Here is a 27,476-nt window from a genome sequence, read left to right as displayed (position 1 = left end):
AGAAGGGCATTTGGATGGTTGATAAAAAAATTAGATGACACTCGAAGGGCATTTATGTCTTTTTACATGCCATAACGACTGGTTAACAACAGGAATTGGATTGGCACATTTTGAAAGTTTGGGTACTGATTTGTTGTGTTTTAAAGTTTGAAGACCAAAATGACAATAGGCCTAAAGTATAGGGTAGTAATCAGGAATTTTCCCAAAAAAAATGAAAAAAGAACTTACCATAGTTTCTTATTCTCTCAAATGCGTTCATTTCAATACCATCTGTTGGTATTCATCCATCTCAGCATATCAAATTCAGAGTATATCTCCATTTTTTCCTCTAGAATGTGAACCCCACTCAATATGGTTAGAGGTGGACATGAATCAAGCTTTGAGTTATTTGAGCTCGGCACATGAAAAGTTTGATTCGGCTCGGTCTAAATTGAGCATTGAGATGAACTCGAGCTCAATATATAGGCAACCTTATTTTCTAATTGAGACAAGCGTGAGCACAATGAAACTCAACTCATAAAACTTGTGAGCCTAATCGAGCTTTCATTATATATAATATTTTTAATTTTTATATATAAAATAGTAAATATTTTTATATGTACATTTTTTTAATTTTATATGTATTATAAGAAACAATTTTTATATGAAGTCTCCCATTCTAAAATATGCTAGAAAAATAAGGACATGTCACATACTACTCTCTTGCTTAATTACATGGCTTTCCTGGAATTCAAGGAAGTTGAATGCTATAGTTTTAGCACTAAATAAAATGAAAATCTAGTTTACTTGTTGTAATGGTAAAAGCTTGGGCCACCAAACCTGAGAGCACATATTCAAGTTACTTATATGAAAAAAAAAAGGGAAATTTTTTTATCAGTATCTTATACTTTGGCTCGAGTGACAATTTGCTCCTCAAACTTCAAAATGCAACAATTCAGTACTTAAACTTTCAAAATGTGACAACCCAATACCCAAACTTTTAAAATGTGACAATCTAGTACCTACCGTTAATTAGTCCATTAAGCAGCCGTTAAGTGACACTTGAAAAGCCAAAAATTCCCTAAGTGTCATCTAATTCTCTTTATCAGCCATCCAAAGATTGACAATAAAATGAACAGTCCCGAATTGTAGATTCTTTTAAACAGTCACTAACTTTTTTGAATAGAAGAGGCTAGTTAGGATTTGGGACTGTTCAGTTTTTTGTCAATGTTTGGATGGTTGATAAAGAGTATTAGATGACATTCAAATGGCACTTTTGACTTTTCAAATGTAACTTAATGGTTGATTAATGGACTGGTTAACAGCAAGTACCGGATATTGTCACGTTTTAAAAGTTTGGATACTGAATTATTACATTTTAAAGTTCGGGGACCAAATTATCACTCAAGCCAAAATACAGGATACTAATCGAAAATTTTCCAAAAAAAATATCCAAGTTTTAGGACTTAGGACCATACCCAGTCTATCTCTCCTAAGACCCCATATAACCGAGACCAAACATTGGCTGATGGCCTTTTTTCTAGTTTAATTGATTAAGAATATCATCACAATCAAGCAAACCAAACCTATCCAATCTCATCAAAAAAAAGAAAAGCAAACCTACGTCAATCACTAAAGTTTAGCCCTCCGTTGAACTAACAGTATAGTATTCACACCTTACTGCGTTCAAGAATCGAAGACTTCAATGTCTAGACCTCAACTCTTCCCACTTGGTCTGGTGGGTCACAGAAACCACCATCTTAAAACTTTGAAAACTTCTCCATTTTTCTTCTTTTTCTTTTGAAGCTACTGTTCCCTGGTTATCACCCGGCCAGTGTGGTATGAATTGCACATCAAAGAGATGGACCAGCTGCAGGCCATTTGATATATACCGTATTTCCAATCTGCATATCCGACTTCAGAAACACTTGGCTTGGATTTTCTTCTTGTTCTTTTTTGTTAAAGCTACTATTATAATATTCCTAAAAGCTTTCACTCTTATCACACGATATCGTCTGCATCACAAAAGGTAGTGGCTGTTTATGGTTCACATCAGACCCTTGTTTCTTAAAGCAAAATGGGAATTGGGAAGGAAGAAAAGAAGCAAGTCATCACCCTTAACCCAAAGTCAATTCTATTTATCCATCTAAATGTCCAAAAAGAGGATTCTCACGCCTTTTTCTAGATAAAGGAAGTAGAAAACTAGAACTATCACATTTATGTTGGGGATTGGATCATCATCTTCATCACCCTTAAAGACTTGTTCCATTTGAAGGAGATAAGTTCTGGTTGTTATTTTATTTTATTGGGTAGTAACTTTGTTGTGCCATAATTCTTGTTATAGTCAGTTTTTGGATCATTTTCTTATTACCCCAACCTAATTCCTTTATGGAATTTTAAATAACATTTGGAACCGTTGCTGCTTCTTCATGAAACGTCATTTTGAAATTTCAACTATAAGTGTCAAAAATCAATCCCACGCATGTGTTTTTAGTGGAAGTAGTTATCTTATGTGATGTGATAAGACAATTTCTCAAAAAATTTGTATTGCTAAACCCCAAACGTATCAGGTATAAACGGCAATAGTATCAAACACAACCTAAGGTTATTAATTAAGGATCTCAATTCTCATCACTATATCACTAAACTTTAACATTCTCTTTGCTCAAGAAAATAGTTCAACTACCATAGGGTTCCAGTTCCTATCCAGAACAGCTAGATCACAGTTAAACCCAAATAAAATAAAACTCTACCTAATTTGTTGCAAGTTAATTCAAATTAATTAACAACCTCATCGCTATCAAGTGAACCAAAACCTGCCTAACTTATAAAATTTAACGATCTTCAAATAAGAAAATACTTTAAAAAACAAAAGGGTAATTTCCTTGAAATTTCTAAATACTTGAGGCTTAATGATTACATTTCAGAAAATCCCGCTTGCTGTGGTTGGTTGTTCACATCATCACCTTTCATCACTTTGTGGAAAACACTTCTTTGATTTAACTTTCATTTTGTTCAATCTTACTCTGGTATTAGAAAAATCCATGTCCTCATCAAATAAAAAGGCCATTACTCAATGTTGGTTACAGCTATCTGTGGTCTTCGGAGGGGTAGACTGGTGATCCTAACCTTCGGTGTTTTTCTTTTTTTGACGTAGTAGCCGCCCTTAAACTAGAGCCTACATGTTCAGTCTTTCCAGCCCAAGATTTTACCGTTATACCAAGGCAGATAAGAGAAGAAAAGAGTCACCTTTGACCATCCTTTCCAGAATAATTATTACGGAGATTAGAAGACAATATTGTAATGGAAGCAAGGTTTGCCCTTAGTTTCCACATTAGAATGTTGAGTGTGTATCCAGACTAGACAGTTGGTGAATTTAAAGGGATTTGCTCCTCACAGCCCATGGCAGCCATGCATTGGGAACACTTTCCCCAGGAGATATTATCAGTGCACGACAAACTGCTGCAAGGTTTGTTGAGGAGAGCTTTGTAAGGAGTAAATCCGGATTTATTTATAGATACTCAGCTAGAAAGTCTCATTCTGTCCTACCATTCCTTGAGACAAAAAGGCTCCAATTCAAAGGTTTTAGCTCAAAAAAGTTCGTGGATTTTGCTGCTCTGGAACAGAAGAGTTCATCAAGATGCCTTGTTTCTTTTGGACAAGACCGCCAAAAAAAAATCTTCAATAAAAAAGTTGAACTGGAGTCTGGAGGGATATGGACCATCCACTGTAGGGCTGTAATCAAGTCGTCGGATTCGAATCAAATTCACTCGCATCAAAATTTATTTCCATAAATGCACATACACGTCTAAATCTGATCCAAAGTCTGATCGGATCCGAAGGGGATATATCAATACAAGAGGGGTAATATAGCATAGGTAGAGGATTGAAAAAATAAAACCAATAAAAATTTATGGGGATCAAACCACAAATTTCCAAAAAAAGAATTAATCAGACTCCGATCTTAATTGAATCAGATGGGGAGGGGGGGGTTGTTTAAATCCACATCCGATCTATACCACCCTGAGTATATGCTTTAATCATAATTTCTCCTCCACTGTGAACTGCTTAGTCTGTTGTAAATTCCAATAATCAAAGAATGCTACATCAGGAAGAAAACATCCATCATCAGCTGATCTACAGCTGTTAGTCTGGACGTAACATTTAGATTTTCCGTGGCACTGTATTCAGATTTCAGACTATTTTCCCACTTAGATTTTACTTTGTTAGATGACAAACCCAAAGATCTTGCTTTCAATGTTATACTACCTTCTTGCGAAATTACAAACTAACCCATTTTCCGATCTCGCCCTGGTAGCAAGTGATGACGAGTCACGAGTTGACGACGTTTTCAAAAGCAAGTCTTAACAAATATTTCCCCCCTAGTGTAAAAAGCCATTTGAAAACCTGGAACATTCCATTTCCAGTTACCTCTCTGAAGCATGTCTTAGAATTCATGCCCATATGCACTAACTAGCTTTCAGCAATTCAGCATGGTGCAGATGGTACTGCCAGCATGTTATGCAATCAACAGAGTGTGTATGCATCACATCCCGCTTACAAAGATCCAAAGTTGTGAGAACTGAGAACAGTAAAATAAGAACATTTTGGTGACCTTGGTGTCCATTGTAGACAAGGACAATCATTACAGCAAGAACCAAGAACATTCAGGTGATTTGATATTTTCCTTTACAGAGAGCCCCATTAATCATCAACAAACTAGACAAGCAAAGCGTACTTCCACAGTATTCATCAATCTATCTAGAGGAAATATGTTATGCATCCGTAAACTGCATTCATCTGAAACAAGTGTTGGAAACTGAGTAACCTATGTAAATACAAATACCTAAAACTGTCTTCAAAACAACCACCCCTTAATATCGTTCATAGGAAGATGGACGCCCTCCCCTGCTGGGACGATCGTATGGGCCTGGCCTGTCCCTGTAACTTCCTCCTTCATAACGAGCTGGACCACCACTTCCATACCGGTCACCACCACCACCTCTTGGGCCACCATCCCTATCATAGTTTCTGTCTTTTCCATAACCATTCTGTGGATACCTGTCTGAACCCCCATATCGATCACCTACAAAGCGATCCCCACTGGGGGGATAGCGGTCATTGGCATAACGATCACGGCCCCCATATCTTGTGTCTCTGCTGTCAACACGGTCCCTGTCACCATAGCGTCTGCCATCATAACGATCATCCATGTGGCGATCATTGTAACGGTCTCCTCCAAAGCGATCCCCTCGGCCACCACCACCACTGAACCTAGAATGTGAAGAGAACCGTCCACCATCACCACCACCTGCTGAAGGGCATTCTCGAGCCCAATGTCCTGGCCGCCCACACTTAAAACAGTCAGATCGTCCTGCAGACCTATCTCCTCCCCCATAGCTGCCTCTTCCACCCGATGAGTAACCTCCACCATAACCATACCCTGGATCATCTCCCCCCATCTTGGGCTGAGCCTTGTTCACCGAGATAATTCTGCCAGCTAGTTCCCGGCCATGCATCTCTCTAATAGCGTCTTCCATTCCCCGTCGATCTGCAAATGTCACAAAACCAAATCCACGAGGGCGGCCTGTATCTCTATCCAACATGATCTACACAACACAACAAACTAAAGAACTGATACCAAGTGACAGTATAAACGCAATTAACAATAATGATATTTGTTTATTTATGTTAACTTCAATGATAATTTTCATAAATTTCAAACTAACAAACGAGCAACTCATTCAATTCAAGAGATCCCAAACTAAATTTCATGTGCAATCACCTGGCTTTTCCATTGAGAAGACCCCAAATTTTACACAAGAACATGCATAATATTGTCCAATGCTGTTACAATGGCATTACCAATAATAATACTAAAATAAATGAATGGACATTTTAATTTGTAACCCAAAAATATGAAGTTTGTATCTAAAACACATACAGCACTGGCATCCACTTGAGGTTCAAATCAATTGCACCAAAATATCTGATTTCTTATTATAATAAATGGATGACTGTAGTAGCAGGTCAGTCAAAGTTCTCAACAAAATTAAGCTGAGCAAAATGGTAGCCATTCCATGAAAGGCATGAATGATGCTACCATCCTCCTATAAAGAGAAATACCATTAACGAGTATTGAAATCTGTGTGAGCTAAATGGATTGGTAACTAAAAGAGAACATGTCAAAACCAAAGAGTTCAGGTTTGAATTTGAAAGAAAGAACAAAGAGAAGAAAAGAAAAGGGAAACAAATAAACCCTCAAATGACAGACACATGCATTTACAGGAAAAGTAAATCATATTTCCTTGTTTTCTTCTGTGGCAAATAGGCCTATTAGATTACAGGTTAAGGCATCCCTCAAGGGAACGTAATATAACCTACAAATCACACAAGTCTAACCAATTGACCATAATCGCCTTTTTTCCTATTCATCATCCATCAAATTGCAGTAAATTAATTTCCAGATGCAACCTTTTATTTTTCTCATAGAGAATGTAGATTTAACATATAAAAATACAAAATATCAGCCAAGGCTGTAAAGGGCAGATAGTAATACTAAAACATATGATGGGTATGTTATAATTTTAACCAAAAAATAAAGCATATAATTTACATGTAAAACATGCAATACTGGCACTTACCAATTCAGTCACATCGAAACTAACTGAATTCCCACTTTCATAATATAGATGGTTGTGGTACCAGGCCAACCAAAGCCCACAACAAAATTTAGTTGTGCAAAGCCTTAGCCTTTCAATCTAATGGAGCAAGGATGTTACAATCCTTGTAAATTCATAAATCAGAACCAAATAATTATATAAAATAAGACCTAATGCAAGAAACTACACAAGTCAATCATTAACAAAAATAGAGATCATGTATTGTGAGAATCTGGCAGAAATGGTTATAAGCTTATGAATTACAGGTTAAGCCACCATCAAGGGGATGTAACCTACAATACTAATAAATCAACTCTCTTTCAGGTCATATCCTATATAATGTTAAATTGTTAATAAGAGTATGGTCACCTTTTCTAATTTATCATCAATTGATTGCAGGGACTTTCAATTTTAATATACTCTGAACAAGAAGGAAAAAAGCTTAAAGAAATGCTGAATCACTAGAATAAAGGGGGCAAAGTGTTATCAATAAAGATCATTTTGGTCTCTCTAGTTGATGCGATAAACTAGTCAGTGCATGGTCAATAAAAAAAAGATAATTCTATATTTAACATACTGATGGCATCTCAAAAATATGCTAATATAGAATTATAGACTATAAGAATGCAATATAAAAATGATATGAGCATCTATTTTATTGTCTTTGTTTTACAAACATAAAAGTTATGATGCATGGTCTAGGATAGGGAATTACAGCTCCAAAGGACTGCAATCTCAACAACATATTGTGCCTTCCTTGTGGCAGCTTCATACCAGCATACCACTTATTGGAAGAAAATTTACAAAAACTCCTCTATGTTTTCTTTAATTTCATGGCTTTTTTCTATTATACCATCAGCCAATCATGTTCCATTATGAATATTTAAAGAAACATTATTAATACAACAAATTATTAACATATTCTATAACATTTCAAGAAGTAAGAGATACAAACAAACAAATAAAGCTTTAAATAACTTTGTGGTTGACAATTGAATAGTCAACTTAGTCAATGCTTAGTCATCCTAGATGACCATATCATGAGTGTTGACTGACTAATTAGTGACTTAGTTGGTCTGGACCTCAATTGACTAAAAGAAAGGATTTTACACTGTTTATAGCATAGATATCAAATTACAATGGCAGTCATGGGATAACAGTAGTTATTCCTAGTTGTCACTTATCAGGATGGCCTGTTGGTTAAGGGTGTCAATGAACCAGTTTTGGATTGGACCCCGTGACCCGTCCAGTCCAAAACCAATTTGGACGGATTGGATGGACCAACAAGACATATTGGATTGGACCTGATCCGTCTAATAAATGTATATTGGATTGGGTTGGATTAAGGCAATATCTGGTCCATTGATATAAGATAAGAATACAGGTGTCAATGGACCAGGTTTGGGTTGAAACCAATTTAAATCAAAACGAATTTAAACAGATTGGACGGTCCAGACATTGAATTGAACCGGTCCAAAATGGTCCAAAATATTCATTGGATTGGATTGGACTTGGTCCATTTATAATGGACTAACATTGGACTGGATCGGATTGGACCAAGTCCAGTCCAATTGACACCCCTACTGTTGGTGGCACCTTGCCAAAAGAGATTGTACTGGATGGATGCCTCACCAAGCCCATGTTAGGATAGGCATCATTGAGTCTAAACTTGATTGGCTTTTATGTTGCTTAGCAACGTGGAAAATTTGACAAGCAGCAGAAAAGATAATTACAGCTCATAAAGAGAAAAAGTGGTTTCACCCAAGATGAACAGAGGAAAGGGATAAAAGAATGCTCCACTAAAACCATTATAGCAACTCCCATGTAATGATGATCAGGTTGTTAAATATTTGATGCCTTAGTTGTCCCTTGGCTGAGACACTATAGCTTGATGAAAAGGTTTTACAACTTCCTTATAGGAATCTTGACACGTGACTATTAGATACGTGAATTCCTACAAAGAATTTCATAATCTAATTGTAAGTGATGGACCACAACCTTTAGAAAAAATATAACCGCACATCTAACATTTGGTCAAATTGATGCCCAGGTAATTTTCCCAATACCACAGCCCAAAAATCTGGAGAAAACTCAGACTACCAAAAGGGAAATAGCCAAGAAGCTTTTGAATGGGGCGTTCATCATTCAATTCTTCAGGCATGATAGAGAAAAGTAGACAAAAAGACATCCTCCTGCCTATATTTACAAAGATAAAAAATGGACAGACTGTTGAACACAGAATTACTCAGAAAATTGAGAATGTCAAGCTATTCTGAACTTAAGTGTCCATGCAACACAACCTCTACTCTACCTGCTTTCCTTTTTCTTTTCCATCCCTCTTGGTCTTCATATGACAGTTGAAGACAAAGTAGAGAAGAATCTTAAGAGGCAGAGCTACTGAACCAACCATGACTCAAGCACTAAGATTTTACAGTCCATGCAGCACCGGAAAGACATGGCATCTGTTTAGCACAAGAACAGGTTTGATAATGGTTATAGGGTATTTGGAAACATCAATCACCAAAACATCAAGCATAGAATGACATATGGTATGGAGAATATAAAATCAGAAGGAAGATTTCTTAATGAAACTAGATGATGTCAAATGTGGGAGGTTCCCCCAAAAAAAATCGAGGTTTGGTTTCCAAGAGAATGCACCCACCAAGATAATATTAAGTAGAAGACAAACAAGAATTAGGCCTGTAAAGAGAAGCTAATACCAAATATTGTGGGCCCATTTGGCGTGTCTTTTAACGCAGTCTTCCGGCTGTTTACAAGCCACGAAGATCGATTTCCGGTCTATTTCTGTTTGGCACGTGGAAGATCTAGCCGCCAAAAGACAGAACGCAGAAAAGACACGAGAAGCCCATTTTGGGCTGATTTCAGGAAGCTCCAAAATGAAGCTTCTCGCGTGGAAAGACGCGCGTCTGCCAAACGTGCTCCGGGCTGCTCAGATCTTCATGCAAAAGCTCAATGCGTCTTTTGCATGTCGGAGCTACCACAATGTCTTCCCAAAAGGACGTGACAAATGAGCCCTATATTGATTAAAATAAATGAAATAACAACTTCTGTTATTGATCAAAAAATTAATTAAATAATAAGTTACCATTTAGTATATGCACAGCAACAGAAAAAGTTGGTCATTTATGCCTAATTAAACATAAAGAACCAATACTAAAGACAGACAGGCATAAAATAACTACAGCTTTTAATGAAGTAAAGTCAAAAGTTCTTCGAAAGGGAATAATGGGTAAAACTAAATGCACAAGAACCTGTTCAACATTGACGAGAGTTTTCTTACTGAAAAGTGAAAACAGAACAATGCACAAACTGCACTTCTCTTCCATCTGACTTGAGACATGAACACTGATCTCAAATTCCACTGTATCCAAACGTACAGAGTCCAATACACTACAAACAATCAGATAGCACCAAAGCTTCAAAAACAACTGATCTCTCCAACATATCTCAAAAATAAAGCCACTTGATCTAATCTCAAAACAAAAATCAACGGGATGTAGTTATGTTTCTAGAAGTAAAGCAGGAGGTAACATGGACACTAGTTTTTACAATAATTTACACCTAACTGATACATCATCCAAGATAACTGGCTTCAACAATTTTTATAATCAGATGCTTTTTCAGTCTGGATTACTTGCTGAATCAACATGCCCGCAAGCCAGTGTTGCCTACTCCTGTTTCCATTTGTTTTCCATGAGAATCAGCTAGAAGTGCCGTAAATGATTACCAACACTCAACATAGTTTCTGACAAGTACAATACTGGTGGATAATCAAAGTGCCATCTTCCTCTTGATAATCACAACCACTCTACACCGCAAATATGTATCCACTAAGATGAATTGAAGCATAAACAAACTCCACTTAAAATTTCAATCCCAACTTACAGTAAATAAATCATCAAGCAGTGCCACTACTCACTAGCAAACCATCCAAATTGGATGTCAGGGATACTTTGGAGAATTCTTCAGTGTCTTGAAGGCAGGTGATTCAAGAATCCAACAACAGAAAACACTCACATGGTACACAAATAAACAGATTAACTATCTGAAATGGAGATCGGAAAATGCACTTCCTCAGTTCCTCTACAAAGTTCTGATTTTTAGGTCTTGTCTAACCTGTGAAGCATCCGCCAGATGAATCTTTCACAACACCTAAGCAACAAGTGCAAAATCTGTCATCTGCCACTTGCTATAAAAGCTCTATGGGATAATTACCTTGATTGATAAAATCTCTACTACAATCCCAATTTATATTACGAAAAGGTTACTTGATGCAGTATCTTCCATCAGACTCAGAACTAGGTAAACTCAAGGGATAGAACTCACACTCTGAACTGGAATTGTTGACAATTGAAACTGGAAATTTTCCAATAATGTGATGCAACACTAAATAAACTGTACCAAAAAATCAAAAGTCTCATATAAATGGTCCAAAATTACTGTATCACGCTCATATAGCTAAGGAAAAACAAAAAGAGCTCAAATTGTTGTAACCACAAAATAATTCTGGCAGAAAAAAGAAATCACTTCCGGATCAAATTAACCAGAAACATTCAGCAACACAATCCTCAAGTTGAATCAACTCCCTAGAGAAGTTCGAACTAGTAGAAAACAAGTATCAAACCAAACTTCTTGTGTGGGAACTGAAGAGCACTGACTGATGGGTCTATCACGGGGATCAATTAGCAGATGGAGTTTCTAAAGGTGCCTAATTGCAGAAAGGTATTGCATAACATTTGTTGCAACTGAGAATCTGAAAAAAATGAGCACTCTCTTGCAAGTACTTGCATCCTGGTGCATGATGTATCTGAAGTTGTGAAGTCGATCAACACCAGCTGATATCTCATACACAACAAACATCAGCAGGGACTTTCACACTCATGCTCCCTTAGCAGGCTAACAAGGAATCAGGCACATGACCTCTTCTGCATTTCAATGTAAAAATCAACGAGTCATAATGAAGTAACAGTCTTTTGGAAGATTCCACACATAGTGAAAGATGGCATGCCATTTCAAAAGCACTGTAACGGACCTCCTCAAGTTCCATGAGAAAAGAAGAATACAATTGTTCATTATTTGACATGCACTGATGCGCATGCACAGAATGACAACATAGGCTGAAATCATCCAAATCCAATTGAAGAATTTTGTTCATTTCAAATTAAGCAAACCTCTCACTTTCATGGTCCAGATCAACCTAGCAGCTTGCATAAAACAAAATGTGAGATTTGTTTTAACAGGCTGAAATGAGCAAACTTCTTCAAATAAATGGCTTTTATGCCATGGACATGAATGAAACAGTGCCAACCAGTTACATTTCATTTCCTTCTTTGTGGAGTCCAGAGGGTCCATCCATTTTCACAGTAAAAAGATTCTTCCCAATGTTTGTTACATTATTATGACCAGATGACTAGTCAATATTGATCTGTAGCATTGAATCGCACATCAAGAGCCTGCTATAGGGTTTCTTCATGATTGCAGACCAATGTTCCTTGCACAAATAAGACTCCTTTCCAACAAATTGCAACTGTAGCAGATGACTGGGAATCCAACCAGAGTTATATCAGTGAACTCAATGCAAAATAATAGATATCTAGATGCCTCTCTTTATGCAGATACTTCCCAGCTTGATAATCTCAAAACAGAAACATCTGAATAAAATGTAATCAAACAAAGGCCATCAAGCATCCCAACCCAATGCAATCCAATTGACCAGCAATCTCTCATAGGACCCATCTAAGGCGTTTCAAGAGATCAAACCACCATTCCATAAAGACAACAAAACACAAGAAAGACAATTAATACATTGGGGGATGAAAGCAAAATAGGAAAGGTACATAAGAACAAAAATTAAGAGCTAAAAAAACAAACTTATGTAATGTAAGACAGATGGAGGAGCAAAACAATGAATCAGATACTTGACACTAATATTATGTAAAGGCTTTAGGATAGTCAAATGAAGCAATTACAATCTTAACATTAATAGATACTTGAAATGTGCTTGGAGTAGGAGCAAAGAATCATCGAATTTAAAAAGCCACGTAGATTGGAAAAATTCCAGATTTGGCCTCCTTAAAATGAACCATAGAATTCGAAAACTTTGGTGTTCAGGTCTTAATTCTTGACCGAAGCGTTCAGAGTATTACACAATAGAAAACAATTGCAACAAAAAAAATGTCGTAGTACTATGTACTAAATACTAATGACGAAATCCTTACCTGAGACTCGACAATCTTCCCGTAACGGCTGAATGCATCTTCGAGTTGCCGCTCTGTAGTGTCCCATGACAGACCTCCAACAAAAATACGCATTTCTTCCTTTCCAGCCATCTTCCGGAACCCTGGAAACAATCAAAGAACGAAACAAAACCCTAAAACCCGTTTAATCCATCAAGTTTCGATTTAATGACATTAATTTCAAAGAAAACAAAAAGAAAAAACATATTTTGCGATCCGAATGTTCGCAGAAACTAACTAAGAAAGAGAAGGAGAAGAGGAGAGGAAAGGAGAGACTGCTTACAGTTTCACCCCTTTTCTCTGATGTAATGTAACAAGAGTGCTTGCTTCGAGTGGTTCGTCCTCTTTGCTTCACCGTGACTCAAATTGATGTAGAAGCGAAACCCTAGAAAATGGGTGACGCGCTCGTTCTCGCCTTTTTTTGCTTTTTTTCATTTTATCTAATTGACTAATTATATTTAACTACTTTCTTGCACCACGCTTAACAATTGCTAAAAGCTCCTTTATCGTTAATGCTCCGTCGTAAACCGTTCGCATGTAACGTTGCGTAACTGTTATATTTATCGAAATTTCCTAATTTTCCAAAATACCCATGGGTTTTTAGTAAAGAAATGAGAGAATTATAAGGATAGTTTAAGAAATTTTATCCAAAAATAAAAACGAAACGAGGACTAGGAGGAAAGGTGAGGGGCAGAGGATATAAAAAGAGTAAAGAAGCGAGGTGATTTGTAAATAACTAAATACCCACTGAATTTCCAACAATAACACATTAGCACCCGATACTAAATTTCCAACAATAACACATCAGCACCCCATATTTCTAAACTCACACTTTGGATCAATTTAGAAGAAGTGCAAATACAAATATGTACATTATAAATACATACAAAATAATAGAAAATTTAAGATTTTGCACCCTATATATTTGCATTTGTACTTCTTCCAAACCAAGTCTTTGGCTATGTTTGAAAGCGAAGTAAATCAAGATCGATGTAAATATTTATGTTGGTCAAGTTTTGTCGGCATTTGAAGGAGTGTAAATCAAAATTAGTGTAAAACTTCACTCTGGTTTAGATTTGTTAGTGTTTGGATAGAGTGGAGTTTTACATTGTAAATCAATGTAAAACCTCATCATATGTAAGGTTTTACATCGATAAAATCAATTTAAAACTCCATGCTTTTTGAATTCACGTTTTTAAAATTAACAATCATTTTTTACGGTTCGATGTAAAACCTCATCAATGTACTTTTACACCAATGAGGTTTTACATCGCTTCCAAACAAAGCCTTCTGTGCAAATACAATATTTGCATTGAACACATTTGTATTTGCACTCTTCCCAATTTGAGAAAGGGGAATTCCTTTTTGTTCATGTTGTTCCTTTGGATCCAAGATCTGCTTAAATGGCTGAGGCTATAGCTTTCTTAGAGGATTTAAAAATGGTCTTAGATTTGGCACTACCACACTTAGAATTGGGACTTGCTGAAATGGCTGAGGCTATATTTTTGAACACTTTGATGGATCTCGCCAATGATTGTAGATTGTAGGAGGCCTATTTCCTCATGCAACAATTGTGTGATTTGTTATACACCAAGTAGTTGCAAGTTAGGTCATGTTTGATTCAATTCTCATTCTTTTTCATTTTTATCCAAGATGAAATTTAAAATGGACAATAATGGGTAAAAAAAAAATTGCTATGAATTAAACACTTTTTTCTTAAAAAATGAACTATTTTCGAACTAGCAAGTAGGGGTGGATTCGAGCCAAGCCGAGCTGAATAGTACCAGGCTCGAGCTCAGTTTGAGCTAGAACCTTGAACTCGAGCTTGATTTTGAGTTTTATAAAAATAAAAAATTATATATAAAAATAGTTTTTATTTGATATTTAAAAATTAAGAATTATAATAATTAATATTATATATATTAAATAACAAATATATATGTATATAATAATCGAGTTGAACTCTAATAGGCTCGAGCTTAGCTCGTTTAATAATCGAGGCAGTGAATTGGGCTCGAGCTCAATTGAAACCGAGCTGAGCTTGAGCAACTCGTGAAAAACTTGGCTCGTTGCCACCCCTACTAGCAAGTGCCTTATGTTGCTCATTTCCATTCTTAAAAGAATGTGTTAATAGTCATAAATCGCTGGCCTAGGTCTTCAAAGTTGTCAATATAGATGTTTATCGGTAGATGGCCAGCAGTTTATGACCATTGGCATAAGGTTTCTTTAAATAATAAAAATAAGCAAGATGGGACATGATTATTTTTCATGCTAGAGGCTACCCTAACTTTTATGCTATGTACTGATTTTTCATTCTCAAAAGAATGAGACCCATGGCAAGAATTTTGTAATCAAACACTCTAATTTTATTCATTCTCACCTATTATTGTCTAAAATGAGCAAGAATTGAAAAAAAAAAAAGCATAAAGCAATAAACCAAATATGGCCTTAATGGCACATAGATGTATAACGTTTGCTTTTTTTTTTTTTTTGAGTTGAATGGGTTGAGCCTATGGGCTTCAAACAAAAAAAGAAAAAAAAAAAAAGAAAACAAAAGAAAGATAAAGCATTTGATCTCAAGTTTAGATAATCTGATACCATTTATAACCCCATGTGAATTCCTCTGTTTTCCCTGTCTAATTTGCTTGTTGATGGTTCAATGGTGTAGATTTCTTTACCGTTATTCTTTTTAAAGTAAGCTTACTGCTTTTCTTTCAAACAAATGTTAAAGCAAAATGTATCAAAATATTCTCAACATTATCAAATATCCCCAATGTATAATGTACAATGCACCAAATCCATTTTATCAATTTTGACAAAAAGAATCCGAATTAATAAAGCTTTATGAATTTGCAAATTCGGATATTCTTCAAAATATATTACGAAAACAGTGAGCGGGACAAGAAAGTAATTTTCTTTGACAAAATTATCCCTTTTATAAAACTGCTAGATGGAGAAATTACTGTTCATCATCTTCCTCCTCCTCCGGACACTCAGATACAGAACTCGGTAGATAAATCTTCCTTCGATCTCTTCTCCTACTCCCTCTTTTTCTCACTCTCTATCTGACTTCTCTCTTCCCCTCTCCCTCCGTTTTCCCTCTCTCTCTCCTCCACCTTCCCCTATCTCCGCCCGCTGCTATAACTCGAGCCAACATTAGTGGTTCGGTCTATTACTATTGCTGCAACGAATTGCAGCGGAAAGTCCGAACTTAGCCACCACCGATCTCTATCCTCTCTCTCTTTATCTCTCTCCTTGCATCATCCGAACTGATCCCCTCATCGCCCTACTCTATCTCTCGGTCGCCGCTGCAATTCGAATCAACGACGACGCTAGAAACCGACCCCATTAGTTCTCCTCTCTAACCCTGTGATTTTTCTTTAATCCCCACCTTTTCCTCTATCCCTGCAATAGCACAGTCGCCCATTCATCATCAACACCTCCCTGTTCTCCACCTTTCTCATTTCCGCCTGCCGCTGCAACCCAGATTCGTAGCGTCGATAGAATTTTTTTTTTCTCTCCCCCGTAACTTGATCACTCCCGTCGCCTCCTACTGCCATTCTCCCTTTTGACCTCGTTAAAACCACCGCTGTCGTCAGAACCAATGCCCATTCCATAGTCGAGGGATGAACAATCCCAACAGAAACCAGCATGAGAAACGCTAAGGCAACCCAAACCAATGCTCATTCCATGGTCACTCTGACTCTCTTTAGGCATCCGAGAGAGCTCAACCGAATACTTTGAGGTTAACGACAAATACCAAAGGGAAACATGGATAAACAACTTCAAACGGAGAAAGATAATACTTGAAAGAAATGAAAGGAAGAAGGAATTCGTATCCTTCCTTCGTGGCACCATTCTCAAATGGTTCAGACTTCTCAACCTCTCTGTGGACATGGTGGATGCCATTTGGGGAGCGTTTCTTTTATTCTTTTATTCTTTTATTTTTTGATTTTAAGAGGGGAATCAATGTGAGTGTGGTTCTTCCCATTGATCAATGAATCAGAATCCTCGTACCTATTTACCGAGTGGGGATTAGGGATAAGTGATATTCATTTTGGGTAAATAATTTTTCTATTTAGATAAAAAATTCAAAATTGTAAATATAGGAAAAAAATGAACCTTTTAATAATAGATTTTTATAGCTAAAATGATTAGCCTGATTTACATAAAAAATAAAAAAACATAAATAAATACACTTACCTGAATAAGTCTTTTCTAAGAAACACTTATCCGGTTAAATTCACTCCACTGAATAAACAACTTAATGAAAAACGAAGGGAGATGAACAAAGCCCCGATGCGGCTGCTATTGCAGCTGCAAGGTGATGTACGGTAACTTAAAATAGATGAAAAGAAGGGTCAATTTGGTAAAAAAAAATATTGTTTTATGACCCGCTCACTGTTTTGGCAATATGTTTCAAAATGTATCTTCGCAGTTCAAGTTAGTATCTTCGCAAAGGCAAGATAAAAAAACCGGATGGCGCAAAGTTATCACCTACCTCCTTCTGGGGGGAAGAGTCTTTTATAACCACTTCGCGCACTCACTCCCAAGCTCCTGTCAGGTTGGGTATCATTACTTCTGCACTTCTGCCAGTTCGGGTGCCATCACCTCTGCTGGGGCAGGCAATCGCCACTACTCTCTTTGTCGGATTCGTGTCTGTGACTGGAAGTGGCGGTGGCAGGTGGCTGTTGAAATGCGGCTGTCAAGCGTCAGATCCTAAGTCAGTCAGGTGCGCCGCCTCAGGATACGGACTCCTTTGGTGTCAGGTATGGTTGTTCAGTTCGGCGGCCTGGAGACGAAGTGCTGGAGTGGTGTGCGAGGTGAAGTCTTGAGTTTGGGTAGAGGTGTGGCCTGAACTGCCCTGGGGTGGGCCAGTTCAGGTGGTTGCCCTTCGTGTTCCTCGTAAGGCTCGGGGTCAAAGAGAGAGTTTGGGCTCTTTTTGGGGAGTTCGGACCATTGGTTCCTCCTCTCGGAGCTCGTGCCTTGAGCGTACTGCCATACCGAACTGTTGCTTCTGCCACGTGTTGGGTGGTCAAGAAGTCGGGCCAAATGTTCCTTCATCAGCTGCCATTATCATTATCTACTTCTTATCCTTCCCGTTTTACAGGAGATGATCGGAGAGAGAGGAGGTAAGACTAAAGTGGCACTTTTTGAAAGTTGAAGTACTATAGTGGCACTTAAGAATTGAATTTAGATTGCATTGATGCTTTACAAGTTTACATGATATGATCAACAATTTACATTTTTTTTGGTATTCAATAATTTATGACTGTACATGAAATGATACATGTATCAACCAATGTACATTGCACTGGATGCTACAGCTTGACTATTCGGGCAGAAGGGGTAATCGAGAAACAGTAGTACCTCCACCACCACCACTTATGGATCCACATCCTGGTTCCCTCTGGCCAGATCTATAGTGTTTAGCAGCACTAGTTTTCTTGATTAGCCTCTGTGGGAGAATCTGCAACCTGGGGTTCAACTCTGTACCTGACTGCTCAGCAGCTAGCTGATAGCTCTCCACAAGCTCTAGCTGTCGAGCTATTATGTCAGATCGTCTTGGGAGAAGTTCAACAGGTTCTCCACCGGGAATCACAATGTACTCAATTGCAAGTCGAACCTCCTGTTAGGATGAAATAAACATGAGAAGCTCATACAGTTTGTGTTTTAGCAGCTGAAATGGATATAATAGTACTGCTTAAAAGAGAACCAATTCCTTGAAAGATCAGAGCAAGAAGATCTAAAATGAAGAATAAAAGTTGCATACACTGCATATTCTGATATGCAGAATGGCAAAATCAAAGTTTAATAAAAGATAGGAGATAAGGACAATAAAAGGCTTTGCATCAATGCAGCTGGATAATGCAAAAAAGTAGATAAATAAATCATTTATGATGACTTGGAAAATCAGTATGCATAACAATCGTATATACCATATTACTTGACCATTTACTTTGTCACTTTTACGAAAAGAATGCAATTAGAAAATGACAAACTTCAAGAACACTCCAAAGAAAACTCTTTCAATGACATTCTTAACATATTATGTTACTACTTCAGAACAACTTTGTAACAATCACCAATCTTAAGGAAAGTTTTGTGGACCTTAACCACCATTCAAGTAGCAGTATAGATAATCAATATCTAGGTGAAAAATTGATAAGGAATGTATTGTATTCCTGTCACTAGAAAGCTCTCTAGCTACCCTTCTTTTTATTTGCTTCATTGTCATTGCATTGGATTACTGCCCTACTTATTGATGAAAGGACATCATACTAATTTCATGAGGATACCTTTCTTTTTATTTTCTTCATTGTCATTGCATTGGATCACTGTCCTACTTATGGATGAAGGGGCCTCATACCAATTTCATGAGGCTTTGATCAAACTCAATGACCAGCTAGGACACAAATATAGGCTGTCAAGTTCTAAAAATTGATAAACCCAATTATTGAAAGCATGGTTCGCTTATTCACCCTACTTTGCGCTGCTAACAGAAACTCTAAGGCTCAGTTTGGAAGGAGTATAAATGCAAATATGTACAATGCAAACACATACAAAATAATATAAAATATAATGCTTTGCACTCTACATATTTGTATTTGTATCCCTTCCAAACTGGGCCTAAAAGTTAAATATCAAAATAGAAGCAAAATGTAATCCATTACCGCAAATATGACTCCTTGAAATTACATCTACCTGACCTACTTCCTCGTTAGAAAACAGATCAAGCAATTATAATGCGTAATGACTGCCTCAGAATCTTTATAAGTTCTAGTAAGATACATTATGTATCTTAGAACAGGGAAGGCAACTCAATACCATGCTCCCCCCTACGCAGGCAGCATTCATGACTTGGTACTTCATGCAATTATAAATCTATTGATCCCTTATTCCATGGAAACAGAAGAATGAGAGTAGAAGTCTGCCCAAAGCTTGAGTTAATAATACACTCACACTTTTGTCATGCATGAAGGTAAATCATTTAAAAGCTGCAAGCCTGCAAGGAAATATTTAAAATATTTGATGTAGATCCGTCTTTTTATCTTCTTCTATTTTCACATTAAACTTAGTATCACATCCTTGCTTTTTCACCTGGGATAGGTTGACTACTACATAATACATATAATCTCCTGCAACTGCCTATAACTCGGTTAGTTTACCTATAATATCTTGAATCTTGGATTTTTATCCACAAAATGAGTGTAGAGGAGATGAAGAAATGGATGGATGAGTTTCCAGATAGGATAGGAAGACCCTTTTTTTTTGTTTGGGGACTTAGACAGACCTTGGTTCACCTTTTACCTTCTTTCATCTCTCTCAATGAAATTTAACAAGCAACAGAAAAAGCATACTGCACCCATAGGAAACTGAGTAACCACTAACTACACCAGTGAGAAGTGATCTGACACAAGTTGAGGGCTCTAATTCAAAAGAGCTGAGCAGGAAGAAAGACCTACAGGTTCAAAATTAACAGGGGATATGGCCTTTGATATGGTGGAACCCATACCATACATATGGGATAAGGTCTTGTTGACTGAGTTGAGTTATCACAGATCCTGGGATTCTTCTCAAATTTGAATATAAATTGGCAAATATTGATTAATAAACTTGAAAAAATAACAAACTCAGTTACTAGATGCATAACACCCTTGAAAAATTTCAGATCTACAAATTATCATGAGTAAAATGACTATGCATTTTCTTTCATCTGCATTTGGAAACCTATTTATTTAGTTCTTCAAGTTATTTTTTTCCATTCAATACAATTTAACCACTTTTTTCCGGTAATTCACTAATCATTAACCAGCTGCAGAACATATTTTATAATATAGAATGGAACTTTTTAGAACAATCATAACAATGAGCCATTCATCTGCCTAAGTACACTAATTTCCCTTAAAGTCTAAATTATCTAAAGCTACTAATATTCTTTTAGGCTTAAAACGTAAAAGTTCACATCAGAAGATAAATAATTAGAAAAAGATGCACTGTACTTAGTTTTATACCTCCAAGGCATCAATCTCCTCCAACGAGGGCTTTCTTTTTGGTGCATCATCTTCAATTTCAATGTCTATTGAAGAATTTTTGTGTGCCCGATTCAGTACAGGACCAAACGATTCCATTCCCAAAATCATGCGAACTGCCTTTACCATTTGAGCCATGGTATGGGACTGCACTTTCAAACATAGAAGCAATGGCTCAAATTCATATATTTATGAGTCCTACCATGGTACCTAACAAATAAATAACCAATCAACTGGTATTTTATTCATTCACCTAGGGGTTCTGATTGGTTAAACTTTCTTAGGTATTGTACCTTTCAGTACCATAGAAATTGACTATACCATATAGCTAGTTGAAAAAAAGTGGGAGATTACCTTGATAACAAATATGGGTAACTTATGGAATTTAGCTACACCACGGATCCACGGGTTCTGCTTAATTTCAGAACTTGATGCCAATATTGCATCTGCAGTTCCAATATCATCAGTTACATCCAGTTCGTCCTCCAGCCCCATTACTTTCGCTACTTGCAGTAGATCGGCTTCCAGGATCTGAAATACAATCATTTCATTATTGTATTATTGAATTATTCTCTGGCTTGAGGGAAAAACAAATCAAGAATAAAATCTTTATACTCATGAAATGGATTTATCACAAAGAAAAGTCATCATCAAAGAATAGACAAACAAGTCTATTTTAACTGAAAAGTTGCTAACCTTGTAAGTGTAAACACACACTGGTGAACTCTTCTTTTTCATGGATCCATTACTACTCCATTTCTTGGTATTTCTATCAGGATAATCAGTAACATCTTTGATATGTTCTATTTCAGCAGTTTTTTCTTCAGTGTTAGTGATGTTGGATCCTTCTATAAGCTGCTTTTGAAATTCCAGGGTAGGTTCCACAGAACTCTTTGCCTTGGCATCCATGTGGCGGGCCTCATAAAGGGGAGATTTTCCTATTGGATAAAAAAGCTCTAATCAAAATCAACTATTGATCAAAACTTTCTGGTTTAGAGAAGAGTATTACAGAAAAATATTACATGACAGAAAGGAAAAAAGAATGAACATCAACTAAGCATTCAAAAGCAGGAGCCCAGATTACCTGCCAGAATAGCATCTACTGTTGCATCTAATCTATGATGGACACGGCATTCAGTCCTCGATATCATCTCAACAGCACAGGTAAATGCTGGAGGCCCTTTCCTCTCTAATATTGTCTTCTGAACTTTCCTTTTCCTTGCTTCATCATCACCAAGTGTAACACTCTGCATACATATATCATTCAGAAGGTGCAAACAATTTATTCTTAAGTAACCAACCTTCACATTTTTCATCTGGTGAGTCTGGTACACTACTCAACTCAATTGTTTAAACATGGATTGTAATTTGTAATAGCATTCCATAAAGCACTTTTTTTCATATACCATTTTTTAAATTCAAAATTTCCTCGTTGATTTTTCTGATTAGCTTTGAATATCACAAGGAAATACAAAAAAAAAAAAAAGGATAGGAAAAAATATTTTGCAGATGCAAATGAAAAACCTTCATGTCACATCCAATCACTATTAGAGATGTAAAGGTATTGCTTGGAAAGTTATATTCTTTGCTTTTTGATGACATTTCAGACAAGGTTACATGACATTAAGAAATATGGAAGTCCACACCAATCATATAGATTGAAGAAACTGTCAATTTATATCCAAGATGTAATCTCTATTAATTGTCAAAAAGCAATATGTACGCTTCCTATGGAAAATGAATCAGATTTAGTGAGTCACCATTCAACAATATAAATCTGCTTTTTCTATGACATTTGTTAGAATATCCAACTCTCAGTTAAGGAAATTCCAAAAGAAAATATAGTCAATAAGATGTATTTAACAGTGCTCAGAAAATGAGTCATTACTACTTTTCCAGAGATCTTAGTTTTGGACAGAATGGACATAAGCCTTTTAAGTAACATGCATACCCTAAACTATTGGTTGGCCTTAAAAATCCATTCATTGAATGAGTAGACTGGTGTGCAACCATAGGATTGATAAGTATCATTTCATGTTAAGTCCTTAAAGGTATGGAATTTGTGTATCAAATTTGTCAAGCAATCAGTGAAATAAGAGACATTTCTACACATAATATTGTTTAACACCACAAATGATATTGTCTAACACCAATTTCTCTGAGCCCAGGTTATATAAGTTAATAAAATTGAGCCTTGTGCACTGGGTTGTCCTTGAAATTGGTAAATTCTGTACTCCTATCAATTGTCATATTCTATTCCTGCTGGCAGTGGGATTGACCACCCAACAAAATACAAAGAGATCAGAAAGTAAGGATGTCGTTATGCACCTCTATGCCACCAACAAGGATTTGCAGAGACGGATTCTTTATTATGTTTTCGATAGTCATCCCATGTGCTGTTCCAACCAGTTGAACACCCCTTTGAGCAATTGTGCTGGCAGCTAATGCCTCAAGCTCTGTTCCAATTTCATCAATTATAATTGTTTCAGGCATGTGGTTTTCAACTGCTTCAATCATAACCTGCATGGCCATTGAATAGACAATTAGGTACAAGTGGCAGCAATTAGGCAAAATATAACACAAGTGAAAGCAGTTGATGTTTGGAACTTGCATTATGAGCAAATTTCAGAAAATACAGGCAGAGGTATCAAGTTCAAGTCTCACATTGTGTTGCATGTTAACGTTTGGAACTTGCATCCTCCTTGCGTGGCCAATTCCTGAATGGGGGACATCTCCATCACCTCCAATCTCATTTGATGTATCAACAATGATAACTCGTTTCATGTGTTCATCTGCCAACATTCTAGCTATTTCTCTGCAGAAAAATTTTCTCAATTTTTTTATTATAAAATAGTAAGATTTATACCCCATTTTAGTTCACGATGAAGTTTAAACAAATTTGAATGTCTATGTTGCCCCTATTCAGATTCTTCCATTTATTATTTTTCCACTTGGCAAGAACAAACTGAAATATTCCTGCAAATTAAGTGGCTGAGATGAAAGTGAATTCCAATTTGAAAACGCAAGGGACCTCAGATATACAGGCAGTCTGGCATTCTAGAAATATCAAAGTGAAAGTCTTTTTTCACTTCCAGACTCCAGTATTGTACTGTTGAATTAAAACAGTACTTCTTATGTGGATGACATTGTGGGAATGATCGGCAACAACAAGCAGAAAAAAGGGGAAGAAGGAAATTGTATTAAAACAGTACTGTTGAATTAACGTTCTTACATTGTTGTGCCTACTAGATCCGGTCCCCAAAACAACATAGTGGAATAACAGAATGTATTTACTTGCAGGATATAAAGCTCTGAATCAAAGACACTTCAGTGGATATACATTCTATCCTAAATAAAAAAATAAAAAAAAGACTAAAAAAGAACATCAGAAACTTAAATACCTGATCAAAGTTGTTTTGCCAACGCCAGGAGGTCCTATGACCAAGATGGAACCTCCCCCTTCAATCAAGTCACGTATCATCTCTGCACTTCCAGATATAGCCCGACCCACCCGACATGTGAGGCCAATTATTTGCATCTTGCGATTCCGTATGGCACTGATACGGTGTAGAGAACGATCAATACCTGAACGGTTGTCATCAGAAAAGTCGCCAACCTGGAGAGATAAGGAAACTTTACATAAAAATTCATCCAGTCCTTATCTCGCTCTACAGCATCAAAACAATATAAAATGCTGCAGTCATTCTCATTCAACGGCTTAATTTGATTTCTAACTTATCTTGGCAAATATATAATCTATCAGTCTATGTACTTTTCCATTAAAAAGAATTTGTTTACTTTATCTTTCTAGAGCTCTTCGAAACAATAGAAAATTGTTTCTTACCAGTCTAAAAATTTCGCAGATCCTTCATACGAAACATCCCAATTTGAATTTCAATTCTTCAGGTGAAATAAATTATGTTGAATATAGGCAGTAAGATATAAATAGAATTGGGTCTCAATCTTCCTATAGAACTCCCAAGTCCTACCCAATCAATGTAAAATTCCTTATTTCCCACCACAACAAAAGCCGGGATTACAAAGAGGAGTATATAAAACCAAACTATATTACCTTCGAAATCGCATGCCTGAGATCTTCAAGCCTTACCGGCTCTTCCGATATCATCCAATCGCCCGAAGGAAACCGAGCAATAGGTTTCCGTCCCAAATCCATGACTAACTCAATCAAATCCCCAAGCTCCGCGTGCCGAAACAGATCCTTCCGCATTCTCACAGGAACCAACTCCAGGAACGACACTAATTCTGAATCACCGTCCGACCTCGAAGTGTATGGCAAAGACGGAGGCAAAGACGTTGACAGGATCCCATTTCCTGCAGCAAACCGTTCAGAGGGCCTGCGAATTTCGGGAGATCGAATCGAGGAGGGTGGCGATCCAGAAGAAGCAATTCTATTGCGCGATCGACGAGTTCGACGAAATGACGAAGAGACGGTGCAAACGAGGCTAGAGCATTGCAGGTAAGCATAGGCTGATGCTGGAATTCGGTTCGCAGAGTGCCATGAGCTGTTGATGTCGAGTAGCACGAAACGTGAATTCAAAGCTCTCATCTTCGTCGATTGAAATTGCAGAAGAGAGAGAGAGAGAGAGGCTTGAGAGTTTATTTGTTGCTGAGCTGCGCTGCGTTCTGATAACCCGGGAAATCTGAAGGAGAAGGAGAAAGGGGATGAGGAAGAAGATTCCATGGGATCTGCTTTGATTTGTCGTCCGGTGGGCCCACAAAGAGCAACAGAACAAACTGTTGAGGACCGTTGAATCTCGGTGCTGTTACCACGTGGGCTGCGGACCACACGTAGGGGAGAGAGGTAGGTTGCGTGCCACTCCTAAAGAATCTTCTACTGTTTGACACGCATTCATCTTCCTCGCCTCGGGTACTGAGCTTGGATCCGGGCACTCAGGATCCATAGCCGGTTGGGTGGTGGGACCCATAATTTGACATACGACGGTTAGCCTGAGGATTATTAAGTGGGGTGGGGCCAAAAATCAATTTAAAATTTTAAGAGTAAAATACAAAAACCTCCCCTCAATTTTCTGACAATAATAAAAATCTACTCTCTAGTTTACCTTTAGCAAAATCCTCCATTCTACTTTCTAAAAAACCGACAAAAACCTCCCGTCCTTTAATGAATTAGACGGAAACCAAGAAAAACTACATTTTTATCCTCATACCGCACCTAAGCAATTTGCAAAATATCAATTTTACCTTTACTCGGAAAACTCACTATCCTCTTTTGAGAAAAACAGTCGAACCCTAACCCTAACTGTTGCAAGCAGACAGTGCTCGGAATATTCCACTTCCCAGAATATTCCGGTGACGATTCTTCACCAAACGACGGTCGGTTTCATCTTGTTGGCCGATTTCTTCACGAGAGTTCCTTTTCTTCTTCACCGGACATCTGTGGCTTTCCAAACATTTTGGCAACTATTCTTCACCGGACGACATCTGTGTTTTCCATAACAGGTTCATTTTTTTAATCTATGCAGCAGCATGTGTCTATTCAGGTGTTCCATAAATAGGTTCATTTTTTGAATCTATGCAGCATGTGTTTGTTCAGGTGTTCCATAATAGGTTCCATGGATTTCCATTGTTCTTGCAAATAATAGGGTCAGGTCCAACTGCTTTACCAGATGATGCAAATGAGATATGTCGGGTATTGAGTGATTGCATTCATCATGACCTTGAATCTACACTTGAACATTTCTCAAGCAAGATTTCTGCTAATTTGGTTGAACAGGTGTTGAAAATGTGTAAAAATCTAGGGATTTCTGCTCACAGGTTCTTTCTTTGGGCCCGAAAGTTGCTGGGTTTCAGTCGTAGCAGGGAAAGCTACCATATTGTAGTAGATATCCTTGGCTGCAACAAGTAATTCCCTCTGATATGGGATTTTCTTTCTGAGATGAAAGATAGTGGGGATTATGAAATCGGGCATTCTGGTCAATAAAAATTAATTCTATGGCCAACAAAGCACAATCTTTGCTTAGTATTCGGAATCAGCTAGAATGGATTTTCATTCCCAATGAGGAAATGGGAATGATCCATTCTGATTCTAAACCCCATTTTTACGAACCAAACGGATCTTTAATTCTTAACTTTCAATTACATTTGGATTGAAGACCTCATTGCTGATATGAATTCTTAGGATCCAAACATGGAGTTAATTGAGCAGTTGGCCTATTTTTTTAATAAATAAAAATAATTTATTAAAGAGAAAAAGATAACAATTACAATAGAGTCCCATAGGGAGGGACCTGGAATAGAAACTACATAACGCAACTCAAAATAAGGACTGAAATCAACAAATAAACGTGAGACGAGCTTATTAGAACAACCCAAAAACAAAGACGTTGAAAAAACTAAGCAACAATGATAACAATTCTGATCTAACCGTTTTCGGCCACGTACCAATGTTTTGTGATGTAAAATTTTTTGGCAAAGTACCTCGTTATTCGACCCGGTGGTGGTGTGCCTTAGTGACGAGCTACTTGGTGGCGAACTCACTGGAGGAGAACTGCTTGGTGACGAACTGC

At 37.2% G+C, this 27,476-nt stretch overlaps 2 protein-coding genes and 1 long non-coding RNA gene across 3 annotated transcripts; 1 reads left to right on the top strand and 2 right to left on the bottom strand.

The window, feature by feature from the left end:
* Positions 1 to 4,624: 4,624 nt before the first annotated feature.
* On the bottom strand, positions 4,625 to 13,431 carry LOC148847137 (glycine-rich RNA-binding protein RZ1B-like). Its single transcript, XM_088949939.1, has 3 exons — positions 13,182 to 13,431; positions 12,881 to 13,002; positions 4,625 to 5,588 (listed from the first exon to the last, which is right to left on the bottom strand). Exons 2-3 carry the CDS (start codon positions 12,989 to 12,991, stop codon positions 4,854 to 4,856), a joined length of 846 nt encoding a protein of 281 aa, XP_088806065.1. The 5' UTR covers positions 12,992 to 13,002; positions 13,182 to 13,431; the 3' UTR covers positions 4,625 to 4,853.
* A 4,641-nt stretch (positions 13,432 to 18,072) lies between these two features.
* SPD1 (P-loop containing nucleoside triphosphate hydrolases superfamily protein) lies at positions 18,073 to 26,614 on the bottom strand. The gene is made up of 9 exons (XM_088952149.1): positions 25,004 to 26,614; positions 24,333 to 24,547; positions 23,596 to 23,746; positions 23,260 to 23,451; positions 22,016 to 22,178; positions 21,628 to 21,869; positions 21,286 to 21,462; positions 20,914 to 21,078; positions 18,073 to 18,527 (listed from the first exon to the last, which is right to left on the bottom strand). The coding sequence occupies exons 1-9, from the start codon at positions 25,631 to 25,633 to the stop codon at positions 18,231 to 18,233; spliced, it is 2,232 nt and encodes a 743-aa protein (XP_088808275.1). The 5' UTR covers positions 25,634 to 26,614; the 3' UTR covers positions 18,073 to 18,230.
* Positions 26,276 to 26,913, top strand: LOC148847135 (uncharacterized). The gene is made up of 2 exons (XR_016101336.1): positions 26,276 to 26,409; positions 26,504 to 26,913. It is a non-coding gene; the product is annotated as an uncharacterized LOC148847135 (long non-coding RNA).
* The last annotated feature ends 563 nt before the right edge of the window (positions 26,914 to 27,476 follow it).

Source organism: Nelumbo lutea, chromosome 6 (assembly GCF_056320005.1).
Source record: "Nelumbo lutea isolate HS-2025 chromosome 6, American lotus-T2T, whole genome shotgun sequence".
Taxonomy (NCBI): Eukaryota; Viridiplantae; Streptophyta; class Magnoliopsida; order Proteales; family Nelumbonaceae; genus Nelumbo; species Nelumbo lutea.
This window is presented reverse-complemented; position numbering and strand designations above follow the sequence as displayed.